The sequence below is a fragment of the Cryptomeria japonica genome, chromosome 2 (assembly GCF_030272615.1).
Source record: "Cryptomeria japonica chromosome 2, Sugi_1.0, whole genome shotgun sequence".
Taxonomy (NCBI): Eukaryota; Viridiplantae; Streptophyta; class Pinopsida; order Cupressales; family Cupressaceae; genus Cryptomeria; species Cryptomeria japonica.
This window is the reverse complement of record NC_081406.1, coordinates 546606481-546627618: the sequence shown is the minus strand read 5'-3', so window position 1 is coordinate 546627618 and position 21138 is coordinate 546606481. Positions and strand designations below refer to the sequence as shown.

At 36.1% G+C, this 21138-nt stretch overlaps 1 protein-coding gene and 1 long non-coding RNA gene across 2 annotated transcripts in view; one reads left to right on the top strand and one right to left on the bottom strand.

The window, feature by feature from the left end:
• The window catches only part of LOC131052339 (uncharacterized), a 67319-nt gene extending 46640 nt beyond the window's left edge, over nucleotides 1-20679 (top strand). Inside the window, exons 8-11 of the mRNA XM_057986980.2 lie at nucleotides 19229-19438; nucleotides 19542-19889; nucleotides 20054-20180; nucleotides 20287-20679. Coding sequence (XP_057842963.2) covers nucleotides 19229-19438; nucleotides 19542-19889; nucleotides 20054-20180; nucleotides 20287-20438 — 837 coding nt within the window. The 3' untranslated portion in view covers nucleotides 20439-20679. The remainder of the gene's footprint in view (nucleotides 1-19228; nucleotides 19439-19541; nucleotides 19890-20053; nucleotides 20181-20286) is intronic.
• Nucleotides 18022-18864, bottom strand: LOC131873657 (uncharacterized). The gene is made up of 2 exons (XR_009371583.1): nucleotides 18718-18864; nucleotides 18022-18607 (listed from the first exon to the last, which is right to left on the bottom strand). It is a non-coding gene; the product is annotated as an uncharacterized LOC131873657 (long non-coding RNA).
• Nucleotides 20680-21138: the final 459 nt, after the last annotated feature.

Here is a 21138-nt window from a genome sequence, read left to right as displayed (position 1 = left end):
CGAATGACTAAGACTGTGTAATACACAGTCATTTGAAAATGACTGTGTATTACACAGTCTTAGTCATTTCAAATGACTGTGTATTACACAGTCACAGTCATTTCAAATGACTGTGTAATACACAATCATTAGTAATTAGTAATTACAATTTACAGTCATTTCAAATGACTGTGTATTACACAGTCATCAGTCATTTGAAATGACTGTGTAATACACAGTCATTTGAAAATGACTGTGTATTACACAGTCACAGTCATTTCAAATGACTGTGTAATACACAGTCATTTCAAATTTTCAAATGACTGTGTATTACACAGTCATCATTACACAATCACAGTCATTTCAATTTTCAAATGACTGTGTAATACACAGTCATTTCAAATTTTCAAATGACTGTGTATTACACAGTCATCATTACACAGTCACAGTCATTTCAAATGACTGTGTATTACACAGTCACAGTCATTTCAATTTTCAAATGACTGTGTAATACACAGTCATTTCAAATTTTCAAATGACTGTGTATTACACAGTCATCATTACACAGTCACAGTCATTTCAAATGACTGTGTAATACACATTCATTTTCAAATGACTGTGTATTACACAGTCATCAGTCATTTGAAATGACTGTGTAATACACAGTCATTACAGTCATTTCAAATGAGAAATGACTGTGTATTACACAGTCATTTTCAAATGACTGTGTAATACACAGTCATTACAGTCATTTCAAAATTTCAAATGACTGATGACTGTGTAATACACAGTCATTTTCAAATGACTGATGACTGTGTAATACACGGTCATTTGAAATTTTGAAATGACTGTGTAATACATAGTCATTTTCAAATGACTGATGACTGTGTAATACATTAATCATTAATGTACATTGTAATTAATGACTGTGTATTACACAGTCAATTGTGAAATACTCATAGTCATTTGAAATGACTGTCAATTGTGTAATGTCAATGTGTATTAAAGTATTTCATTTAAATTTAAATTTGAAGTTAAAAACTTAAAAAAATACACAACCAATTAAAAATTTTAATTTTAGAGAGTCATCTATTTTGACTGTAAATAAAATACAGTTATACAGTCATTGTAATTTTTGGATGTTTGTGATTTTTTTTGGTAACAATGTTATTTATCTCTAAATGTTGCCTCTCTTTTGCTAGGTTCTTTTCCACATCTTTTTGAAAGAAAATGGATTCAGCTTCTACAGTTAAAGTTGGTGGCAAAAAGAGAGACCCTTGTTGGAAACATGGGAGACCAGGTCCAAAACGAGGAGATGTTTTTTGCAACCATTGCAAAAAAATTGTAAAAGGTGGCATTAATAGGTTCAAATATCACCTTGCAAAAATTCAATGCCGAGATACCACAAGCTGTACGGAATGTACTGAAGAGGCTACGAGAGATGCAATAGCAACGCTTGAAGCATATGATCAAAGGAAGGCAACAAAAAAGAGAACAGCAGAGGCAATGGCAGCCCCAAGGGCAGATTTGAGTTCCATGGGGTCACATACAGATGTGGGGACATCTGGTTCTTCCCTTGGGCCACGGATACGAGCAAAGGGAACTTTGGACAGCAACATGGAAAACTTCTTTATTCCACGTAACACTCCTGGTGCACAACCTGGATTGCTTGGCACTGCATGGAATAAAGAGGCTCACCAACAAGCCAAGGTGGCGTGTGCTAGATTTTTTATCTACAACGATGTTCCGTTCAATGCTATTTCTAGTCCATCTTGGGACCAATTGGTCACCGCGTTGACTGTGGCAGGTAAGGGGTTCAAATCCCCAAGCCGTTACGAGGTAAGTGGACCGTTATTGCAGGATGAGGTCCAAAACACTCATGCATTAGTGGAAGAGCAAAGGACTATTTGGGAAAAGAATGGCTGCACCATTCTTTCTGATGGATGGACAGATGGTAGGAACAGGACACTCATCAACTTTCTAGTTGCTTCAGGAGGACAGTTAGTATTTTTAAAATCAATTGATGCCTCCAATGAAGTGAAGAATGCGGAGACCTTGTGCAACATGTTGGATGAAGTGGTGATGGATGTGGGAGTGCAGAATGTCATCCAAGTTGTGACTGATAATGCAGCTGCATATGTGGCAGCCGGCAAACTTCTAATGGCTAGACATCCGACATTATTTTGGAGCCCTTGTGCTGCCCATTGTCTTGACTTGCTCCTTGAGGACATAGGGAAACTAAGTTGGGTAAAGAAAGTGGTTGAAGATGGAAGGAATATCACCAAATACATCTACAATCACACATGGGTCCTGAATCTTATGAGAGAACACACTGAAGGTAAGGATCTTGTGCGGTCGGGGGTCACACGCTTTGCTACCAATTTCCTCACCTTGCAGAACATACTTGCTACATTGCCCAACCTGAAGCGGATGTTCGTGAGTGAAAGATGGTTGGGGAGTCCTTATGCTACAAAGCCTGAAGCAGAGAAGGTTGTGATTGCCATTTTTGATACTAATTTTGCCAAGATGGTGGAGGAGATCATCAATGTAAGTTTTGAAACTTTAATTGATGATTTATTATTTAATTTTCTAATATTTCAATCTGCTGATTTTGTTAGATTTTTTATATCTAGGTGTCGGAACCGTTGGTGAGGGTGCTACGAATGGTGGATGGGGATCATAACTCCATGGGGTATCTATATGAGGCCATGGATAAGGCCAAAGAGGCGATTCAACACTTGTATGGGTCAAACAAGACCAAGTATGAACCCATATGGCGCATAATTGATCGGAGGTGGAACCATCAACTCCACCAACATATTCATGCTGCTGCCTACTTCTTGAATCCCAAGTTTTTTTACTCTCCGAGTTTCAAAGCAGATGCAGAGGTTAGAATTGGCCTTGACACATGCATTCGGAGATTAGTTGATGATGAGATCCTTCGAGACCTGATACTTGATGAGTTGCAGAGTTATAAGAAGGCCTTAGGGGAATTGTTTTCTTCACCTGATTGCAAACGTAGGAGAGCCACCTTACGACCAGGTAAAAAAAAACATATGTTTAATTTTTACCATTTATTTCTCTCTTTAAGATTATTGAAATCTTTACAAGTTATAAATCACATTTTGTATCCTTGCAGATTTGTGGTGGGAAGATTATGGTGCCACAACGCCTAATCTTCAAAAGCTTGCCATCCGCATATTATCACAGCCTTGTAGTGCTTCTGGTTGTGAGCGCAACTGGAGTGTTTTTGAGAACATCCACACAAAAAAGCGCAATAGGTTGACTCAACAACGCTTGAATGATCTTGTCTATGTGCGGTACAACATTCGATTACATGAGAAGAAGGTGCTAGGGCAAGATTCACATGAAGCACTTGACTTGGATGACATTGATCCATATGCAGCAGAATGGGTTGCTTCTCCTGATGATGTTGATAATGATTTGGATCCATTCCTTACTAATGAGCAGCTGAGTGAGTTGGAGAGGGCAGGAGAGGAATGGGATGCGGAAGTGGCAGCACGTGAGGAGGAGCAGGAGGTTGATCATGCAGAAGAGGCACCTGTTAGTGTTGAGGATGTTGCCACTACTTCAGCACCACCCACCCAGCGGCCACAATCTATTTTGAGCTTTAGTCGTAGACGCAATTTATGATTTCTTATTTTCATAATTTCATTGATACCAAACTTTGAACTTGATATGTAATCAGAATTTCAGAGGTTCTTGTTTTGTGGTCTATGACTCTATAACTCTATGAGACTGTCACTATGATACGTTGATATGTATTGAACTCTTATACATATGTTGCACTTGGTTTTTGGTTTATGCTATGATACTTGCATTTGTTGCTATGTATTACCAAAAAAATTTGATTTATATATCATGGAAATCATATATGTTATACAAATTTGGTGTAAATGTGTGTTTTTGAATTATATATAAAAAAAAAATGTATTTTCAAATGTTCGATAAAGTTGCCGAGTTTTGCCGAGTTTTTTGCCGAGTTTTTAAAATTTTTTGGCCTTGCCGAGTTATTGCAAAATCCGAGTTTTTCATCTATGATTTATATGAATTGGATAGCTGTGATTTATATGAAGACATCCACATGAAACCATTGAAGGATCAGAATTGAAGACATCTCCATGATCAGGTTAATGATCAGAATTGAAGGCATCTCCATGATCAGATTAATGATCAGAATTGAAGATGAACTTCATATACAAGATGTGGGTATGCAGTGATCATATGCAGCAATGACATATAATAGAGACATTATGGACTAATAAAGAGTTACCTCTCAGTGAAGAAATATACTAAAGAAGTATAAGAGGTAATAAGTGAAAGGTGTATGTGAATGTAAGCAGTATACAAAGGCATATCATATATCAGCAGACGTGTGTAAGGTAAATATAATGAGTATAAGAATGGAAATTAGTAACTGTGTATATGTTCCCTGAAGATAATCAGTCTCTATACCAGATTAAAAGAAAGTTTTATATATGAGAAATTTATTAGAAAGAAGAGTATGAAGAATTGCTGCAGATTTAAGAAGGCACAGTAATCAGCTTTGACAGATTTCTGAGTATATGGCAGCAGATATATATATGTGTGTGTGTGTGTGTGTGCAGATTTGAACAAAGTTACATACAGATTTATAAGAGTCTATGGGAGATAAATAAGTACAGATTTTGGAAGATACAAAGTTCAGATTTGAGAAAAGGATAAGTTCATCAGTCAATAAATGACCAGACCATAGAAGAAATATAGAGATTAACTTAATTTATGTGTGCAGACTTCTATGAAACAATTACATATTACTTGTGTCTTAAAAGAATTAAGAATAAACTATTTATGGGGCCCACCTTTTCATGTTAGAGCTCCCCACTAAAAGACAAGTTTATGGGGCCCACTGTTTGCTGGTACAACTGGTAAATTAAATATAGAAACTAACAATGTACATGACAATGCATGCCAGACACGGCAGTAAAATATATCTTTATTTGCACATGCAATCATTACAGAGAAGAAGGCCAGAGATGGTCGGCCAAGGATTACAACAGATCCGACAATACCGTCCTCCTTCCTTGACAGTACACGACATATTTAAAGGACCCGACGGTCGCTGAGAGTACACAACCGTCAACCAACCGACACATAACTACTTGGGACTAACAACCCACTCAATGCAATTAATTAATACCTTGTCGGATAACAAATATTATCAAACATAACAATAGGCAGTTTATGCCGACAACACCCACCTCTTAATGTTAGAGCCCTCACTAAAGACAAAATAATTCCATGTATAGGAGTTATAAGACAGTGGTTAATGTTGAAGTTTTATAGCTTCGAAAGAGATTTTTTCGTGCTTTGTTCAAGCCTCAATTTCTTCATGCGAATCTTCACATGTCTCCAGCCATTGGCAAGCTTCGTTTGCTTATGTGGAGTTATTTTGCATTGGCAGCCGTTTCTTTTCCGTTGTGGAGTATGTCCATTGTGTAACCGATCTTCTTCTTCATGCACGACGTTTGATTTTCTCGGGAAATATTTTAGTCAGTTTGTGGGGTACGCGAACATGTTGATTCTTTTTGTGCTTATTCTATCATCCCGTGTGATGTTCAATCTTTTGTTGGAGATCATATTATGCTGCGATCTTACATCATTTTCTGTATTTTCTGTATTTTCTGTGGTATTTCTTGGAGTGCTGCAAATGTCTTAGATTGAAGATATGAAGTTATTTAGTGAGAACATTTTGTTCTTTTGTATTTGCAGTCTTTGATACGAGGAGTTTCTCGTAATTTATATGCTATTTGTTTTGTAGTAGATTCAGTCATTCTTGAACAGTCTCAGATTATACTGTGCATTGTTATATGATAACAATCATGTTTAGTTTTGAGCTTATATAATCTTTGTATCAGATTTGTGATCATAATAAAAGGTTCATTTTGGTGTGGCTAGGTTTTTCACCCTCAGGTGGAGGGTTTTCGCAGGATAATTTTTGTGTATCGTGTACTTGTAAGTTTTTGAGTTTTAGATTTCTAAAACTTGTCTTTCTCCAGTTACAACTTTAACATGGTATCAGAGCCAGGTTCCTTCTATATAGCCTAACTGCCTGAAGGTAGATCCTGTGCTTTTGAGGGAGTTCAGTCAACAGGTTGCAGATGTCCAATCAACTATTTCTCAGAACTTATGCATGCGATTTGAGTCTTTCTAAATGAAAAGAGTTGCTAAAATCTTCTGTAGACATTTCATCATTTGTTGAGCGGTTTCTTCAGAAGCCAAGTGTTCCTTCTATTCGTGTATTCTTTATTCTTCAAGGATTTTGAAATCAGAACAGCTTCGGTGAAGGAATTGGTTTTTAGTGATTTTTCTTAAAGGTGTGCTTTGAGCGATCTTTGCATGTAAATATGATTGTCGTTGAACTGAAGATGGATAGTGAGTGATGACGAGGGCCAAAGGCCACTAAGTCATCATCACTAGATGCTTTAGTATGGTTGAAAATTCCATTGCTGAGCAAGATTAGGAAAGAACATTGGTGGAAGACTAACTTATAGAAAGATAAGTATTTTCTTTGTGGTTGAATAATGTTCATGAATTTTTCATGTTATTATTAATTCATGCTATATCATTGGGATAGTGAATCATGTATCATTTTAGCATTAATATTTCTCTTCGAGATAGTCTTGAACTATTAGTAATCTCTCTTAATGCTTTCAAGATGAACTGGGGAACATAAGGATGATGAGAGATTGCATTCAAGGAAGGAAGACCTTCATGATGGTTGCCATGAGATTGAGTTGGTGATTGTAGACATTTTCTTGAAGAGGAGGAATTACAATTCAGAGGGAACCTGACACTTCAGCTTTAGAGGGAGCTCGACTTTCAGCTTCAGAGGGAGCTTGATTCTTTCAGCTTCAGAGGAAGGGACAGTTTTTGGTTAATAAGCTTTTCTCTGTGAGGGAGAAGTTCGAGGTGCAATCCCTTGTTAATGAGTTCTTTTCTGTGAGGGAGAAGTTCAAGGTGCAATCCCTTGTTAATGAGTTCTTCTCTGTGAGGGAGAAGTTCGAGGTGTAATCCCTTGTTAACGAGTTCTTCTCTGTGAGGGGGAATTTCGAGGTGCAATCCCTTGTTAATGAGTTCTTCTCTCTGAGGGAGAAGTTCAAGGTGAAATCCCTTGTTAATGAGTTCTCCTTTGAGAGAGAAGTTCGAGGTGAAATCCCTTGTTCCACCCTCTGGGGGTAGCCATGGTGGAAGTCATGTGTGTGACTCCATGACTTTATTTTCTGTTTTTCTGTTTCACCCTTTAGGATAGCTATGGTGAATGTTGTTATGCTGAGATAATAATTTTATTTGAGAAAATCTATGATGAGATTTTTGTTGACATCTCTTTGGTTGCAGTTATGTGTACTTGTCATGTGATGACATATTGAAGATCTCTCTCTTGCTAAGAGGGAGTGTTGAAGTTTTATAGCTTTGAGAGAGATTTTTTTGTGCTTCGTTCAAGCCTCAATTTCTTCATGCGAATCTTCACATGTCTCCAGCCGTTGGCAAGCTTCGTTTGCTTATGTGGAATTATTCTGCGTTGGCAGCCGTTTCTTTTCCGTTGTGGAGTATGTCCGTTGTCCTTCCCTCTTGTGTCGGTTGTGTAACCGATCTTCTTCTTCATGCGCGGTGTTTGATTTTCTCGGGAAGTATTTTAGTCAGTTTGCGGGGTACGCGAACATGTTGATTCTTTTTGTGCTTATTCTATCATCCTATGTGATGTTCGATCTTTTGTTGGAGATCATATTATGTTGCGATCTTACATCCTTTTCTGTCTTTTCTGTTGTATTTCTTGGAGTACTGCGAATGTCTTAGATTGAAGACGTGAAGTTATTCAGTGAGAACATTTTGTTGTTTTGTATCTGTAGTCTTTGATACGAGGAGTTTCTCGTAATTTATATGCTATTTGTTTTGTAGTAGATTCAGTCACTCTTGAATAGTCTCAGATTCTACTGTGGATTGTTATATGATAACAAGTGTGTTTAGTTCTGAGCTCACATAATCTTTGTATCAGATTTGTGATCTTAATAAAAGGTTCATTTTGGTGTGGCTGGGTTTTTCACCCTCAAGTGGAGGGTTTTCCTAGGATAATTTTTGTGTATTGTGTACTTGTGAGTTTTTTGAGTTTCAGATTTCTGAATCTTGTCTTTCTCCAGTTACAACTTTAACAGTTAATTCATTCAGTCTGAAATAAAGATGGATATGTGGCAATCAAAAATATAAAACAAACATTATAAATTATGGAAAGGTGCAAGGTAAGATATCCATTTATTGATGAGTCATTATTAACGTTGGTCAACACTCCTTGCCACCCGTAGGATGATATGGTACGTGGCTAAAGAATGAAAAGAAACTGATAAATAATTGTCATACAAACATAGTAAACAGCGGTTCATTATATTCACAAAGGCAGCAGCAAAGCATGGTTAATGAACAACGATCATACACATGAAGAGCCAAACAGCCACAATGGAAAGGATGCGACTAAAGACAATCATGATTCGGGTTCATCATTGAAGATGTGAGTTTAATGATTAATATTTCATCTACAAGAAAATATAATTGACAGAAAAGCAGCGATATTAAAGAATGAGCGAACAACAACTTTAATGGAAGATTATATAATACAGAAATAAGTTTATGCATTGGTTTAAATATGGAAGACACAATTCTGAAATGTACCAGCAAATTTAAGCCAGCATCGTGATTTGTTTAACAGCAAAGAGATATAGTATAGTTCGAAGATTTTTTTATGACCAAAATTATTCTTATCGATGGATATTAAACATGAGTGTTGATGAAAGGTCCTTATCAAATTCGGTTGAGATAACCGATAGTTAATGGCTTGACTAATCAATCATTTCATTGATTGATATCTTAGTTCGATGGTTTTATGGATTAGTCAAATCGGTTTAGCAAAACAAATCAACACAACCATTTGATGGTTTTTGAAAAGTCGTAACCCTTATATGAAAGGGTATATTAAAGATAAAGGGAAAGGCAATTCATTTTTTTATAAGGTGGATCTGTGCAGAGTGCTGCGTACAGGTGTGCTGTGTGAAGAAGACAATCAAATATAATATGTGCACTGGATTAAGTAAGACAATTGTATGAATACTACTACAGATTTATGATGAAAAATATAGAGGGTGGAAAGAATACGTGTGAAGTATTGATTTAATCAATACATGAATTCCAATCAGGAATAAATAGTGTATAATGAAGTGTGAGTAAAAACAAAAGAATAAAATAATTCTGAAAAATCATAGAAGAATATAATAATGCTGTAAAAGTGCAGTGACTCAGAAAATATATTTCAGATGGTGTAAGGAATATATAATGCTGCAATAAACTTATGAAGAAGAAAAATAATTGTATTGAATATATCATGCTGATATTATAATTCTGAACGTAGAGGAGGATAATAGGTCTGAGATTATATTAGACTGTGAATATTGAGGGAAGTTATGCTGAGATTACAATACCGAAAATAAAGAGTTTTCAGAGTTATGTGAATGTGAGGAAATAAAAGAATATATATAGGACATATATATATGAAGAGTTTTGAACACTCTATGACAAAGATAATCATACTTTGGAGCAGTATCATGAAGTAAAATAATATGAGGAGATTGTCATCACCATATCAGCACGTTGAAGAAAGAATTTGTGGAAGAAAATAATATCCATCATCAGTTGGTACAGCAACATTGTAAAGGTGGAAAATCAGATTTATTTGAAGTGGGTAGGTGCTCACGAATTCTGAATTTGGAGTTGGTGCTTCCAGTGGGTTGGTGCTCACAAACAAACAGAGTTAGGGGTTAGTGCCTCTAGTAGGTAAAAGAAGAGATACATAAAAGCATTGATTTACCGTGGTTTTCTCCCGTAAGGGTTTCCACGTATATATCTTGTGTTCTATTTGTGTTCATATTAGTTAGATCACATATGAATGTTGGTGTGCAATGAATATGTTAATGAGATAAGTTATATACTTGTGATTGAAGTTGAAAAAGTTTAAATTGGTAAAATTGGTTGTTATACTGATTCACCCCGCCCTCCCCCCCCTCTCAGTATAACCATGTGCTCTTCAACATTATCAAACATATTGATGTGAACACTAACACAATTTCTAACAAAACTGAGTGTAGACAAATCCCTTATTGGACTGCTTTACTAGTTACCATACTTTACAATAATAGATGATGTATATATGTATGAAATTTAGAGGACAAGGGGAAGATGAAATGTCATGCCCCTGTCCTGTGAATCAGATCGCAGCTTTAATAAATGAAGTTCAGGCAAAAAATTAATAGAAACTCAAAGGGGGCCGACCTCCCAAATAGCCCTAGTTGATGCAATTGATGAAAATACAAAAGGCTGACCTCCCATAAACCTAGGCAATGTAATTAATCAAAATACAAAAAGCCGACCAAGATTTAAAAGATTATAGATAAAGCAGGGGGCCGGCTGAGATTAGTAAAAAGGTATTATTACTAGCAACAAATAAATAAAGAATAAGAAGCAATGACCCTAGAACAGCGGTGGCTGAAAGGAAAAGGCAGCAAATGAACAGGTGTATCTTTTCAAAACTAAAAGACACAACACTTCCCAAAATGAAAGATATAAAGAGGAGTTGATGCCTCACTTGAAGGGGCATTGAAGGAAATAGGAAATAAGAGGATGAGACATTAAATCTATAATCAGAAATTCAGACTTGACTGGAATGAGAATCGAATAAATATTTTGATCTCGAATAAGGAGGTCTAATTCTGATTATTGCATCGAATCAGAGCAGAAGTTCTTATATATAAAATCTGCATTCATCAAGGAATTTGATCTGATCTGATATAAGAAGTCTACATTCAGAAACAGCAAATTTGTGATTGACAAGTATTGTGGTATGCAATAAGATGCTAATGTCTAAAGTATATTCTCATATGTAATTTGGTATAGTTATGTAAGGAGAATTACTAAACTATCTAGATTACCAAATTATTGATTTAATTTATCTATTTATTCTCCTACAGGCAGTCATTTGTGGGTTAGGGAGGAACCACAATTGCGAGAGCAGATACGGGTTCTCTGAAATAAGGGTTCTAATTAAGTCATAGAACTACCAGCTTATATATTTATAATAGTCACAAAAACTCAGTTCAAACATGAATACATTCATTTCATAATTAACCATCACCATTAATAATCTCCTTAACAGTTTGAACTCAGATACAGAATGCCAAATACATACTACTTTGCTTGATCGGATATTCCCCAGCTGGTGATGACAATGATATTCAGATAGGCTTGTGTTCCTAGGCACAAGCAGTGATTTGTCCAGTATAAGCAGCTTCTCACATGCGATATTACCTCGCTTTGGGCCTAGTTGATCATAGACCACGATCCACTTATTCTGTAACTTCTGCAATGGTAAATCGTGTCCTTCCTTGTCTCAACACGTGGTGGAAAAAGCCAGGAGTCCTGACTTTGCCCTGTCGCCAGTCAAAAGCAAAGGCAGGTTTCCTTATTTGTGTTTTTTTCTGGATTATTTCTGCGAATTTTTTGCGATTTATCGACAATAAAACGTTGAAAAATCTGAAAAAATCGTTGACCTCTTTTTTCGTGATTTTTTGAGGGAAAAAATCAGGGGGAAAAAATCAGCAACCTTCCCGATCGTTGATTAATCACGATTTTTTCTCGATGTTTGCTTCTTTGGTCTCAACTACTCAAATCCCTACAAACACTCTCAAATCTCTACATGATTTGTATTAACAACTCACATTATTATTTTCACACACAACTTAATATTTGTTACACGACAAAATCTTGACCTGCAACCCCATGTCTTTCTATTCATGGTCTTGTTCTGCAAATTGTGTTTGGTGTTTGGTGAAGATACTTCTTTGACTGCAAGTTTGGAGTAAGCTACAATGACAAGATTTGTCCTTAGGAAAATCTTAGCATTGGCTGTTTGTTCAAAGTGCAAACGCAAGGTTCTTCCTCCAATGTGCCTTTATCAATGCATGAAGCTAGAGTTGGTAACGTTGGGATGTTCATCTCTTCTAGCAAGGTGTATTTATAAAATGTGAGGCATCTTTTAAGCAGTTAGTAGGAATTATATTGACAACATGTGTCATGATAAGTTAAATAGGGCAGAGAACACATGGTTGAGTCTAGTTTAGGTTTTGAAAGTCTTCATCTATAATTAAGTATTTAATTGTATATTTTAAATAGAAGTTAAATTGTTATTATTTATTAGTTATGTCAATCTAGAAATGTCAAGTATTAGTTTTTCATAGTCTAAAAGTAAAATAAAATATTGTATGTTGTCAAAGCAATTCAAAGTCAATTTGCATTCTTTTGGATTTAGGTCTATCAATTCTTAGTGTCAAAAAATTATAAAAAGAAATAAAAATTGCTTCAATTGTAATTGGACGCACTATCGCTTGTACGTGATGTCCATCTTTTGGGGGGCATAAACTACAAATTGAGTTTCAATACCAAATTTACTTAGTAGCAAATTGGAATGGAGGACAAAGGCATCGAAGGTTGGAGGTCAATCAACGACCTCTCGTCAATCATCAACTACGAGGTTGCATGCATGATATGGTGACAAATGTGCAAAATGCATTGTGTTTTTTTAGCTTTTTAGGCCGGTGTGTGAATGCTGAAAAATGATTGTATTGGAGAGTAGATGACTGCAGAGGTCCTTTGATTGTGGTGATCCTTTGACTGTTGTACTTTGTTGGAAGATGATTGTTCAATGAATACATTCATTAGAAATGGTGATCATGTGCATCAAGATCTAGACAACAAGATCCGGATAGTAGTATGCTACATGATATGATTCACTTTTCAGTGTTCCTGGTTGTGTGAATAAGTGGAAATTTCACATTGTGGGGGGGAATAATAACCAATGTTCCATTCTCATTTCACGCCAAAATGACTAAAGTCAAGGACAGTTTCCGGTGGCAGTGGCAGTTGTCTATGTTGTTTGAGATCGAGTGGCAGCGATCAATAACAATGAGTAAAATTAAGAACATTGTGTTCTTATGGAATGTAATGTGAAACTTTTTCTAGTATGGGTTTTTTAGAGTTGTGATATATAAGTTGATTTCTATATAACTTTCTTGATGTACAAGCATAGTGGCAAACAAAAGCACCAGAGTAAGTCAGTTCATGGATCTTGAAAGGGTTTGTGGGAGGATCCAAAAAAATCACACGAGGTGGACAGTTGATGGGTTCTTGTTCACTTTAAGGTTTGTGGTAAGCTTGTTTAAAACCATTGAAGGAGAGAGATTGTCTTTTAAATCAAGGTCACAAGCCACGAGAATGGGCATGCCACAAGGGTGAGCATACTGCAAAGGAGTGTGTAAATGTTTCTCTACCATGTTCACACTAAGGGGGGGTGTTAGAGATTAGTGTTTACATATTTTAATTATGTGCAACAAATATTTAGTTGTCTGTGAAAATAATAATGTGAGTTGAAAATACAACTCACGTAGAGATTTGAGAGTGTTTGTAGGGATTTGAGTTGTTGAAACAACTCTTATATTTCGGGAGTTGTTATAGGAAGTTTTTTATAAAATATGATATACATATCCTATAAATATGTAATGTCTATTGAAGAGAAGATATATAGAATATTATTTTATTGTGTAAATTTCTCTGATTTCCAACAGTCTCAACAGGGTCATGTCACAGAGCGTTCCGAAGAGAAGGGGGTAGCCTTCTATGCATTCATGGCCAAATGGCTTGCATATTATGTCAAGTATTTTGTATGGTAGTTAGTAGAATGACCATTAAGGGAGGGTATTCAAGTAATTATGTAATGTTTCTATAATGGTCATTTGGTTAGTTTAGGATATTTTCTTTTCGTAGTTTGTTCTTATTTAGAATGTTTCTTTTCGGTCTTTCGTCTTTGTTTTAGAAACGTTGCTTGTAATTGCTTATTTAAGGAGCCTTCGTCTCCTTTGCTAACACGACATCGAAAAATCAATTATCATTTTAGGATGCCCTGCGCCTTTGGGTGTAGTTACGGTGAATGTTTTAGGCGCCTTATTGTGCTTCCTCTCCAATCCCTACTATGGTTAAATATTGAAAATGAAACTATAGATTAGATCCCATCGAGGGATGTTATTACACGATTTATTATAGATCTAAATAAGTTAAGGAACGTTACAAAGGATATATTGATGTATATGCATTTATGTGTTGTTGGATCCCTAACCTTTGTGGAAGTAATTGTTGGTCTAATGAATTACATCTCAAATGTTGACTAACATTATTGCAGGGTTTAAGCCAAAGTTTATGTTGGAAAGGAAGTTGGCAATTGGTAAGTTTGTATTTTAAATGCACTATATTTCTTATTTGTATTGAACTAATGAGTTTAGGGCAAGGTTTAGGAACATTCCAAAAGGGGATATTACATGAAACAGTTGCTCATCCATGTCTGTGATCTGTTGTCTTTCAATGGCTTTATAGATTAGTGATGTCAAGTTTTGGGGGTCCCTTGAGTCATAGAAGAACTCTTGGCTGCAAGCAAGGGGGCATGGATGCCAGGTAGTGAGTGTAATGTCCCCACTTCCTAAGTGATCTACCAGGATGGAGATTCACCTGTCTTTCGTCTCCATAGGTGAATTTAGTGGTTGGAGATGAGTTGCTTACCAAAGGAAGTTCTATACTTCGGTCATTTTATGACTTTGGTAAGTTAATAAAATAACTTTATAATTTGAAGTTATAAAAGATACTTTATCGAAAAATAGAAAAGTAAATAAGTTATAAGATGATTATTAAACAACTTTATGTTTTCACCATGGCACCTTTTTCTAAGTTGTTTTTTTAATCAAAAGGTGGCCCCACTTTAATGATGAGCTTACCCATACTTGGGCGTACCTTTTTGGAGGTTTAAGATTCCATGGGAATCTTTCTAAGATGCCATGAGAAGTTCGAATTAGGGTTGGAGAGGTAAAAAGAAGGTTTGGGGGTAATTGGAGAGCATTCTGAATTTTATTTTTACATCTAATTTTGAAGGTTCAGGTCTGCAATATGGCAGAGAACAGCAAATTGGAGACGGTACCCTCTGATTTGTAGTGGAAGGACGAAAACCCTTTCATTGTGACACCATGTGGGAGCTATATCAGCTTGCATATGACCAATAGAGGGTCAAATCAGCAGGCATTTGTCAGTTACAACAGTATAGGAGGCAACCGATCAGATCTGGGCAAGGTTCCATCAGCAAATAGCAGAGTTGATATTGTTTTATGCAGGCCACACCTTTCCCAGCAGGGCCGTACCACTTACTTTGCCTGGGGTAGCCAAATAAATAAATTAAGGGTTAATTAGTTGGTTTGAGTGCTCATATTTTATTGTTATCAGCAAATAAGAATAATCCAATAGCTTCTTTGGTGGAAGGACGTCAATTATGATCTATAACAGCAAAACAGTGGGAAAATTGGCTAATTTTGGAGATCTTGCTTGGCAAGATTTCAGGATTCATACCAGACTTGGGCTTTCTTTATCAAAAGGTTTTAGTTAATTATCCTAGAGTGAAATAAAGTCATTTGCAGCCATTAATAGCAACTGGAGGTGCTTGGTTCAGTCATTCCTCATTCCAGGCTTATATGCCACCTTCAAACCTCAGCGCTGGACTTCCGGTAGGCCTTAATTGGCTTAGTTTGCCAAGAATAGACATTTCAAATTTATATGTACTTGCTGCAATTAAAAATCAGAAGTTTGAATTTCATTTCCAACTCAATATTTATTGTATTGCATTTATTATATTTTCATGCATTGTCAAAATTCCAAAGAAATAACAAAAAATTGTAAAACCACAAACTCCCAAAAAACACTTTTCTCTGGTCAAAGAATTTGAATTTGAAAACAATCAGCAGTTTGGATAAGATTTCTAGTCAGGGATCTTTCAGTGAGGGTGTTTTTCAACTATGAAAATTTGTCCTATGTTGATGCTGACAATAGAACTCTTGCTACCACCAATTGTATTAAGTTTTGGGTTGATTGTAAAAACTGATTTCTGACGAGTTGTGTGTACTTCATAAAGAGGATATAACTCTTTGTAACTTTGCATCTCAATTGGGAAAACCAGCCACATTTCATCTTTATCAACCCAGAATATTTTTGAAAAGGAATAGTAATTAATACTGACAAGTCTTACTGTGATTGCACATTCCACATCATTCACAAAAGACAAAGATTCCACAATATCTAGGTAACATCTTATCTTTCACAATAACTGCAAATGATAGAATGAGATGCATACCCTCTATGTGTGGGAGGAAGGTTTCCTGGGTTGTATTCGAGCATGTTTTTTTTGCTGTTGAATGGGTTGCAGTCATGTTGTAGGCACACCAATATATCTCGGAGTCTATCTTTCTTGGGCTTCAATTCTACCTCAAGACAACATCTGATGTCTGGGATCTGCTTTTGCTAGTCCTAGCCATTGCAGTTCTTTTTAATATTTTATTCAAAAGCTTGGAACTAGTTCCTTTTGCCATTGTTTAAAATTCTTAAGTAAATCTGATGAATTGTTAGAATTTTGAAAATAATGAGATCTTACTATTTTCCTTTTGTTGCCTCTTGAGCTGATTGGAGATGCCCATGCTTTTTTTGCATCTCTTCGTACCTGTCTCTAGTATGGTCAAATTCAGTTGAATATCTTTGTTGATTTTAATTCTTGTTGAAGTTTCTTTGTAATTGGCACCATTTTGCTTCCATTTGATGTAACCTTTCTATGATAGAGTTAAGCACAATTCAATTGCAACTCTTGACCACTTCTCCACAACAGGAGCATTTTATCCTTCTTAACTAACTGCATTGATACCACTGTTTTACTTAGGGAGACTGACTGACTGACAACTTTACTACTGCTGATCGGGTTCCTAGAAGTATTTAGAGGACAAAACACTTAATTGTTTGAACCTAGAGTTATAAACTGAAGCAAATGACAATAACAATTGCATTCTAAATAAAATTGCAGAGCTGAGATGTAAATGAATGAGCAGAGCACAAGAATAGAGAGTTGATTATGTACATGTAAACTATTAGTATAGATACATAATGTCATATCTGGCTAGGCATGCACCATGAGATATCATGAGATTACTATGCTCCATAATGGGGATGTGCCTCAAGGGTTGTGAGATAAATCTTAATGTGAGATTTAGCTGCATATGTGATGACATGTTGTGTATTGGTACCTCTACTTGGTATCAACTTCAGAATATGATGTGTGAAAAATGCCCACCTCTGCTCTGTTTTGCCATAGTCAGCATAGATCTGCATGAAGTAACTGTTGTGGAAGATGAAACGATTGCTTTTCCACATGTTGCCTTTCATCTTCTGGTGCTGCATCAAGAAGCAACAGTAGTTCTCTTGAGTTATTGGAGCCCCCACCTCCTAGGGGACAGGATGCATATGTAGCAAGGGATCTTGTTAACTAGGAGATTCTGACCGATGTTGATTTTGACTGTAGGACCTGTGTTGCCGCTTTGAACAATTGAAGAATTAGGCCTTTTACTTGGCAGAAGAAGGGGATGCTTGAAATCCCCTCCTTTCTGTTGTTGAAACTTGAAACCATAGTTTTCAGGCTTGGACTAGCTAGACCCCTTTTTTGCTCAGTCTCAGCAAAAAACATACTGCCTTGGCAAGAACTTGCTGATTACTTCAAGGCCTTGGAAAACACGTGCAAGCAACTTGTGTTGAAACTGTAGACCTTGGAACTTAATAGTACACTTTCCATGTCTTTGAGGAAGTTGGCAATATCGTTTTTTCCTTTCCTTTGAATTGTATTTTACTATTTGCCAAACATGAATCTTGGAGGGAACCTATCTAGTCATTTAGTTCCAAGATGAGAGACAATTATTTCAATCATCAATCAGCTGGTAATAACTTTTGATGCAAGTGAATACCTGGAGTCAGCTTAAGAATATAAAATGATTTTTTGTTTGTTTTTTAATTTTTATCTGCAAAGATCGCAAAATTGAGGGCTATCAGCAAGATTACTGTTTGTTCATTATATTTTAATTTTTAAACATAGTGGACATCGTCGCAAAGATGATCATGCACTTAACATAGAAAGAATCTGAAATCAGATTTGAAATCTACTGGCACAAAATTTGAGGCATGGAAAACGATGCACCCACAAAATTCTGAAAACAACCCAGTTGAGCTCTCGAAAAACCCAGAAGGAATCTGGTGTCAGATTTCCCAAGGCAGCCAAAAACAGAGGGTTTTCGTAAAAACCCTAGCCGCAGATTGAAAGGTCGTGGGTGGACGAAAATGGCAGAAAAAAATCTGTAGAAGTTATATAACCCAGATATTCCCGTCACTGTTTATAGAGCTGTCGCACCAAAACGCGGAAGAGACAAGCCACCGGTGGAAAAAATCCACCAAAGATCACATCGTGCAAATCGCCAAAAATCGTGAGCTGCAAAAAACGCGAAAAAATCACGGATTTTGGTGTCGCATGAGTGGAGACGGGCGCTTCAAAAAATCACGGATTTTGGTGTCGCGTGAGTGGAGACAGGCGCTTCAAAAAGTCGCGAAATCTGAAGATAGAACGTCGCTGAACCTCCTGCGCAAAAAGTCGTGAAATGCAGAAATCAATGTCTTGCGATTTTAAAAAAAACAAAAAACACAGAAATGAGATTGCGGGAGGTCACAGGCACAGGTTGCAGAAAACACCAGTCGCGATTTTCAGAAGTCACGATTTCGAAGAAGCAAAGAAATTTTTCAAAAAACTATTAAAAAATTCATGACGAATTTTTTAATTGAAAAATTATTTCGAAAATAACCAGGGCTCTGATACCATATTACGAAAGTAATTTGGTAAAAAATGATAGTATTTACGAATGATCATGAAGATCATTATAAAGAATTACAAAGAATCTTAAAATAGAAAGATTCTAATAAGAAACTAAAATTTCGATATCTTACAATATATTACATTATTGAGCATTAATAATTTAGGAAAATATAATATTAACAAATAAATATATTTAAGGTATTGTGTGAATTTCATTTTCCACTAGTTAAGCAAGATTTTTAAAAATTGGAGTGAATGGTATCAATTCAATTGTTCTAATATATTCTCTATATCTATGTTATTTGATATATTTCCGGCTAAAGTGTCATCTTCAGGTGCTTAAATGTTTGTAAAATAGCAAATTTTGAAATACTTTTCTTTTTTTTGCAGGAAATGTCGTATAATAACTATCTAGATGCAGATGCAGCCTGGAATTGTGTTTCAGAATTCAGAAGTCCAACATGTGTTATTGTGAAACACACAAATCCATGTGGAGTTGCATCTAGATCAGATACTCTGGAAGCATACCGACTTGCAGTGAGAGCAGACCCAGTTAGTGCATTTGGTGGGATTGTGGCATTTAATACAGAAGTCAATGAGGTAATTTGCAGTTTCTCAAGATAAATATTATATATTGTAGAGGTTTTAACTCTTAAACAGTAACGCAGTACTCAAGCAATAAACACTTTGTGATACATTTCAGGAGCTTGCTAAGGAAATTCGAGAATTCAGAAGTCCACTAGATGGAGAAACACGAATGTTCTATGAAATTGTAGTTGCACCAAAGTATACTGAAAAAGGTCTTGAGGTTTTGAAAGGTAAGTCAAAAAATCTTAGGATTCTTGAAGCAAGAGCGAATAAAAATGGAAAGCGATCACTCAGACAAGTTGGAGGGGGATGGTTATTGCAAGATTCTGATGACTATACACCAGAAGACATTGACTTTGGTGTTGTATCTGAAAGAAGTCCCCAAGAAAGTGAAATGGATGATGCAAAATTTGCCTGGCTTTGTGTTAAGCATGTCAAGAGCAATGCCATTGTCATAGCAAAGGTAAATAGTCTTCTCTACCATGGGCTTTCTAATCATATTTCAGTCATTTATGTATGTCGTTGAAATTATTTGTAGCTTTTCAACGATCTGCCCTTCTTGTGTTACGCATCAGTACTATAATCGATTTAACTTTTGCCTTCAATTTGACCTTTGTTTCCCGGTAGAATAAGTGCATGCTAGGTATGGGTAGTGGACAACCAAATCGGGTTGAAAGCTTGCGTATAGCTCTCCGTAAGGCAGGTGATGAAGTGAAAAGTGCAGCGCTGGCTAGTGATGCATTCTTCCCATTTGGTAAGGAAATCCCCGTTATGTCTCTTTTTTCAAAGCTTTAGAGTCTTGAGAACTAGATGACGAGTCTATGGTGCTTATATTCCGTATCTTTATCAACGTGTGGCAGCTTGGAAGGATGCAGTGGAAGAAGCATGTGCAGCTGGGATCGGTGTTATTGCTGAACCTGGAGGAAGTATGAGAGATCAAGATGCAATAGATTGCTGTAATAAATATGGGGTTTCTCTCATGTTCACAAAAGTTAGACATTTCAAGCATTAGGCTTCTTTTGTGAATATTCTTAATTTTGATTTGCACCAGGCTTTGAAATCACGCTTTTTTGAGACTTGTTTGGGATGAGAGCTTGTAGACAAGCTGATGGGTAATGGGCATGCATTCTTTGCTCATATGCCTTTATTGTAATGCATTATTAAACAAAGCTTATTGGGACTGAAATTTATGAGTTTATTGGTTTAAAGCTTATGATGAGTTTTTCTAATCAATTCCAAAGTTTGTGCATTCTTATGATGGTTTACATGTCTAGAACTGTGGTTAAATCCAGTCATGGTACTGATGTTATGCTATGTTGTGGACAATGTCGAATTATTTATGGTGGACGCAAACCCCCCTCCCACCCCACATACACACACACATATATAATTTCATAAATATAATGTAAATGATATAATTGAAATATAATTCTAGCACTTGCACTCTAACAAGGCGCAATGGTTGCACCGATAGCAAGATATGGTTTAGGTAATATATTGGAGGTCAGGAAAAAGTTGAAAGAAATGAACATTGCCTTTTCTTAGGAGTAATTATTTAGAATACAATTGAGTTGATTTTGAAATATGGAAAAAATTGAAGATGAATAGATAAAGCTTATAATTTAAACCAAAAAGTTATGCAAAATGCTTTTGTAACATAAAAAAATTACGATGTAAGAAGACAGTTAACTTAAAAGATCAATTGGATTGAG